The 6,000-nt window shown below is 37.5% G+C and overlaps 1 protein-coding gene across 2 annotated transcripts; it reads left to right on the top strand.

Moving 5' to 3' along the window:
- The first annotated feature begins 707 nt into the window (after positions 1 to 707).
- Positions 708 to 5,497, top strand: LOC120107564 (nucleotide-sugar uncharacterized transporter 2-like). 2 transcript variants are annotated; one of them, XM_039120892.1, is made up of 7 exons: positions 708 to 1,156; positions 2,680 to 2,831; positions 2,960 to 3,168; positions 3,303 to 3,396; positions 3,631 to 3,797; positions 3,876 to 4,046; positions 4,876 to 5,319. In XM_039120892.1, the coding sequence occupies exons 1-7, from the start codon at positions 1,078 to 1,080 to the stop codon at positions 5,297 to 5,299; spliced, it is 1,296 nt and encodes a 431-aa protein (XP_038976820.1). In that variant the 5' UTR covers positions 708 to 1,077; the 3' UTR covers positions 5,300 to 5,319. The 2 variants fall into 2 exon arrangements, with proteins under 2 accessions (XP_038976820.1, XP_038976819.1); XM_039120891.1 differs by lacking the exon at positions 708 to 1,156 and having other exon boundaries at positions 1,258 to 2,831; positions 4,876 to 5,497.
- The last annotated feature ends 503 nt before the right edge of the window (positions 5,498 to 6,000 follow it).

The raw sequence follows: 6,000 nt of genomic DNA, 5'->3' as shown, positions 1-6,000 counted from the left end.
CAATAGCCTGGCTCAACCTGGCCTAAAACATGAAAGTTAGGATCGCAGTGATGTCAGGACTTAGGGCGGCCCAACGGCTGGTTTGCTCACTCTATTCCTAGGAGTGCTGAAGACCATCAGAGATCAGATGGATGAGACCAATCATCAGAAGTTGAAGAACTCGAAAAGCCTCAATCACTCCATAAAGTTACATTTAGAAATTGTCTATGTAATAAAACTAAAATCAGATACTAGTATATCTATATCTATATTTATTTTACTTAATAAATCATTACCTAACTCAACTTACAATATTTCAGGATTCTAGCATTAATCTAACGTAAAACATCAATTTAATAAACTCTAATCTGAAAATTTTTGATAAATGCTAAAAATTTCGATGAAAAAAATTTTAGAAGCGAAATTGATTTTTCTCATTTGTATTGATTTAAAATCAGCTAACTATATACATGAGGATTTGGATGTTTGTCAGATACAAAAGTTTATGTCCATATTTATTTTAAATAGATACGGATATAAATCGAATATCAAAAGTATAAATATAAATATGGATATAAATTAGATGGCGATAAATCAAGTTAATAGTATATTGATAGACTATTAAAAATTTATTATTATTATATAAAATTAAATAGAATTATAAATAAAATTAAATATTTAAATATGAATACGGTTAGGAGTTTATATCCATATCTGGATGGGATAGGTATTATCGGCCGCTCTCATCTCTATCTTTATGCAAGTCCTCCAACAATGCGTAATCTATAATTCGCACCATTTCAAATTTCGTTACCGGCCAGGCCCTCCCCTCTCTCTCTCTCTCGATTCCATCACAGAAATCGAGGAAGGGACTTGTGCCCTTTTCCCGTCTTTCCTCTCCCCTCGATTCCTTTCTCTGTTTCTTAGTTCGGAGACCTGAAGAAAGACGCCATTTTTGGGACCCAGAATCGCCACTGGAGCGGGAGGCGCAGGGATTTGGGGTGCTCGATCTCTGATTTTTTAGGGAGAGAGAGGGAGAGGGAGAGGATTGGGGGGGTGGTTTGGGCATGAGCTGATGCGCTCTTCCAGCCGATAGGAATGGGAGTGCTGGATTCCATCTTGAGTCGGGATGCCCGGAAGTTTATCAAGCGCAAGGACAGCGACGCAGGGGAACATGGTCTCTCTCTCTCTCTCTCTCTCTCTCTCTCTCTCTCTCTCTCTCTCTCTCTCTCTCTCTCATGGGCACGAATTTTTTTGGTTATTTATTTCTTATTATTTTTCAATCTGAAGCAATGGGGCTTGTAGGGCTGCGCGAACTTGGGTCTATTTGCAACTATTTATTTTATGACATTTATTTATGGGTTTTTGTTTCTATTTTGTCAACAAAAATCTGAGCTATATAGTTTTTGGGTGTAATAAAGCATGGATTTTGGCTAGCTCAATCATTGTATTTTATTTGCAATTTTATTTTTTTTTCTTTTTCCTACCCTATGGTCTGAAATCTTTTATGGTTTTAGGGGTTGTTCACTGACTTGAATCCAAGTTTTAGGTTACATGTCACATTGGGGTTTTGGTTAATTTCTCTCGAGAAAAGTTTCTTTATTGTTCGATGTAACCGGAACATGGTTTTGGTAGCTCAGTCTTTGTTTGTTATTCAAAAAAAAAAAAATCATATGTTAATCCATTGAGGATTTTAATTGGATATTGCTTTTTGGCCTTTTTGGTACCTTACGTTCCATGGGCCATTTTGTTTATTAGAGGGAGTGGGCACCTGGTTTGTACCACTGCGTCAGATGATTTCAATTGCTGATACTGATCGCTCTTATCTGCAATACTTAGTTTTGGGTGTATTTTGCATCTTAACGATTATGCTTTATTGTTAATGTTTACTTCCCATTCAAGTCAATAATTATAGCAATTAAAAAACATTGTTCTGTTCCTTTTCTACAGATTGATGCTTTAGTTTCTGCTATTTGCTAGCCTGCGTTATATGTGTTGATTTTTCAATTCTCGAACTCTCTTTCTTCCTATCAGATTGTATTTTTTTATACCCCTTTTAATCTTTTTCTACCAGCAAGCAAACGGACATCTACAGCTAGGTCTGCTAGGTCATTGATTGATGCTTCTCTTGTCCTACTCTGACCTAATTTAGTAGAAGTGCATAGTTTGTTAGATTTGCTGAGTGGAGTTGTGAATTCTGTGGCCTTCTCACACCCCACTTAGAGTTTGCTTGTAGACTTGAGATTATTTTGCTCAAAACCACTGAAGTTTGTATACGTCAGAAGCCCTATCCTCTCCAATCCATTCTCTTTTCATGCCTTACTTTTCTTTGCAACTGTCGGTAAATAATACAAGGGATGTGTTACTTATGTGTCACGAAGCTGCTTATTGTTTGCTGCTCTTTCACAGAACAAAGAAAAAAATGAGCTTTTGAAAGGAAATAAAAATTGTCTAAGGGCTTCCTGTGTTGCCTCTTTTCTTGTTCTTTGAAACCAGCGGCAGAAAACCCTCATTGCATAACATTCTATAGCCTGTGCTCTTCCCACCATTTCACCTATATTTCCATGATAAACAGAATGCTTCCCATTACCAAATTTACTACTCATAAATTGTATGATGGTAGCAAAAGAAGTAAATTTTCCCATGGAAAGACTAAAATGTTTTTGTGTGGCACTCCTGTCTCACTTTCATGGCTGCCAGGCCGAGCACTGGAAGAGCTGCGGAGTTCTTTGTATAGTGACTTCCAAACTTCTGAAGGAGCAAAACGCCAGCAGCAAAGATTCTGTGGTCCAGTTGTAGCAATGACCTTCAATTTCACAGTAGCTGTTGGCATAATCATGGCAAACAAAGTGGTAGGTGCTTCATGTCTTACTCTTTTCCTTGTTACTTTCTCTAGGATCTTTACACCAATTGGATTTCCTTGTTGATTATTTTTGTATCCTGTAAAAATTAGAATCTTATGCAGTACATTTTATTATAGGTGATGGGAAAGGTTGGATTCAATTTCCCAGTTGCTCTGTCACTAATCCACTATGCAACTTCTTGGTTTCTGATGGCCATCTTTAGCGCACTTTCACTATTACCTGCCTCCCCTCCTTCAAAGTCCACCCCTTACTCTTCCTTGTTTGTCTTGGGTGCTGTCATGTCTCTTTCTACTGGACTGGCTAACATCAGCTTAAAACATAACAGGTAGATTATGCATGTAATTGCAGAAACAACTGCAGAAACCTTCTATGCTTTTTGATGCTGACCTGCCATTGTAAATAGTCTCAGTGCTCATATAGCCCATTCTTCTTTTTTCTGTGTTGTTTTCCTTTTTGCAGTGTGGGGTTCTATCAGATGGCTAAGATAGCTGTGACTCCAACCATTGTTTTAGCTGAGTTCATGCTTTTCAGGAAAAAGGTTTCCTCCCAGAAGGTCTGTTTGTTTTCTTCTTTCCACTATTATCTCCTTTGTTGTTTTTTTCTCATTTGTCCACTAAACTATAGTTTGCTTGAGCATGTCTATCCTGAAAAAGAACTGCCAGAATCATATATCAAAAGATGATGCGTATTGGTTGTTTGATTTTGAAAAGAAACGTAGAAATTATAAATTCTCCATCTTTATTCATTTAGATGAAAGAACCATAAACTTTTTTCCTTGGCTCTGCAGGTTATCACACTGGCTATTGTATCAATAGGTGTGGCTGTTGCAACTGTCACTGATCTAGAATTCAATTTTTTTGGTGCTTGTGCAGCATTAGCATGGATTGTGCCTAGTGCTGTAAATAAAATTCTGTGGTCTAATATGCAGCAAAAGGGCAATTGGACTGCCCTCGCGTAAGTAGTGCTAGTATATATATTTTATGCTGCTTAAAGGTTTTTGAATGTCATTTAAATCAAAAAGTTTTTATTCAGGTTAATGTGGAAGACTACCCCAATTACAATCTTCTTCTTCATGGCTCTGATGCCTTTGCTAGACCCACCGGGTATTTTATCCTACGATTGGAATTTAAACAACACGATTGCAATCATCATATCAGCTCTATTTGGATTTCTCCTTCAGTGGTCAGGGGCTTTGGCACTTGGGTGAGTTTTTAACTACCTTAGTTTATAATATACTAATGCAAGAAATACATGTATACTTGCTTTTATATGATTTGATTTGAGAAATTTCCATTTTGATAATTTGCTCATGGATCTGTCAGCCTCGATACTATATAATTGTTGATTTCTGAAAGCTATGGAAAGTTAATATCAGTGAATGCAGTTTGTGCTGTGATTTTTGGCAGACAACTCCGAGATGAAGTCATTGATTGGTAAGATACAAGTATTTGAAATGTTTGAATTTTACCAATCAATGATATGCAGAATACAGCAACATTCTCAATGTTTGATTTCTCATGCATAATGTAGGCTCACCGGAGTCATCTTATCATCTTTGTATTATTTTTAAAATATTCTTGCCATCATTTTTCTAATGACTATCCTCCTCCTTGTCATGATTTTTATTATTATTATTATTATAAAAATGATAAATTATGGATGACAGAAGGATTAGTAGAGGAAGAGGTACAGCTGAAAAGCACCCTGCATGTAGTTTTGATTACTAGAGAAAACATTAATCATCAAATGGAGCGAAAGAAACTGAAATTTAAATTTAAGTTTCTTATGATGAGCTCCAGCAGTTCATTGTGATTTGCTTGTGTGATAATAAATCTCTCTACACCCATCGTAATAACAAAGATGAGACCATGAGAAGCTATTAATCAAATTCCATAATCGTACAAGCATTCTATAATCTTGAACAGCAGAATAGTTTACATCAGAAAAGAACGGCACACTATAATGCATATGGATTCCTGATCATGCTATTGCATGCACAACACATCTTTCTTACAGCCTTCATGTTATGCAGCGCCACATCTGCTCTCTCGCATGTGGTTCTGGGCCAGTTCAAAACATGTGTAATTATGCTTGCTGGATATCTGTTTTTCAATTCCGATCCGGGAGTCATTAGTCTATGCGGGGCTGTCACTGCTCTCTGTGGAATGTCAGTCTACACTTACCTCAACCTGCAAGACTCTAAGGAGTCGGGAACAGCAGGCAAGCAGCTTCCTTTAAAGCAGACTTCATTTGCCCAAAAACCCAAAGCCGACTTTGACAGCACAGCAAGCAAGCAACTTCTTTCAAAGCAGAATTCATTCACCCCAAGGCCCAAAATCGACTTCGATGGCACAAGCAAGCAGCCTCTTCTGAAGCAGAATTCTATATCTCTAAAACCCAAGACCATCATAGACAGCGAGGCAGCCGACTTAAAGATCTCTGAGGATCCTGTTTGAGAGAACAAATGCTTTGTGTGCGCCAAGGGACCCTTTCGCTAACCATGTTAACTTTTCTGTCTCTCCCTTCTTTCTTTCTTTCTTTCCACCTCTGTTTTTTTTCCGAAATTTAACTTATGTACAGCAATAATCTGATTCTGGGCAATTTCGGATGATCAAAATGCATTCATCAGTTTCCATATAAATTTGTTATTCTCACCTTTGAATGGAAGGACTTTTGAGTTAGCTAATAGTATTCTTTGGTGCTTATGCATATGCAGTAGTCTGCGGTCGAAATTTCTACCGAAGCCTATGGACTTTCAGACAAACTTGGTATCTTCTAATACAAATTATACAATACAGCCAGAATCTTAAACCCTTATTTAGTAGTTTGTTTGCCATCCCTCAGACCGGAGGGAGACCAATATTGTTGCATATGTTGAGCTCAATAGAATCATCATGACTATCCTAGTGCGATGTTCTTCTTCCTCAACTATCTAGAAAGTATCTGCCACTGGCCCAGAGTGTTACATGAGGCTTCTAAAAAGCTAGTTCATGTGGAGCAAGAATTCAAGAATCGAAAACCTCGAAAGCAGCTACTTGCTCTTCTAGGGCACATGGCTTTACAAATAGTTTCTTTCGCAAAGGCTGGATCAACTGGTGCAGGATTGCTAACAAGTGCAAATTATAGCATGAGTTCTGAAAAAACAATTTGTACTTAA

The sequence above is a fragment of the Phoenix dactylifera genome, unplaced genomic scaffold, assembly GCF_009389715.1.
Source record: "Phoenix dactylifera cultivar Barhee BC4 unplaced genomic scaffold, palm_55x_up_171113_PBpolish2nd_filt_p 000902F, whole genome shotgun sequence".
Lineage (NCBI taxonomy): Eukaryota > Viridiplantae > Streptophyta > Magnoliopsida > Arecales > Arecaceae > Phoenix > Phoenix dactylifera.
The sequence above is the reverse complement of the archived record's forward strand: the minus strand, read 5'-3'. Positions and strand labels throughout refer to the sequence as shown.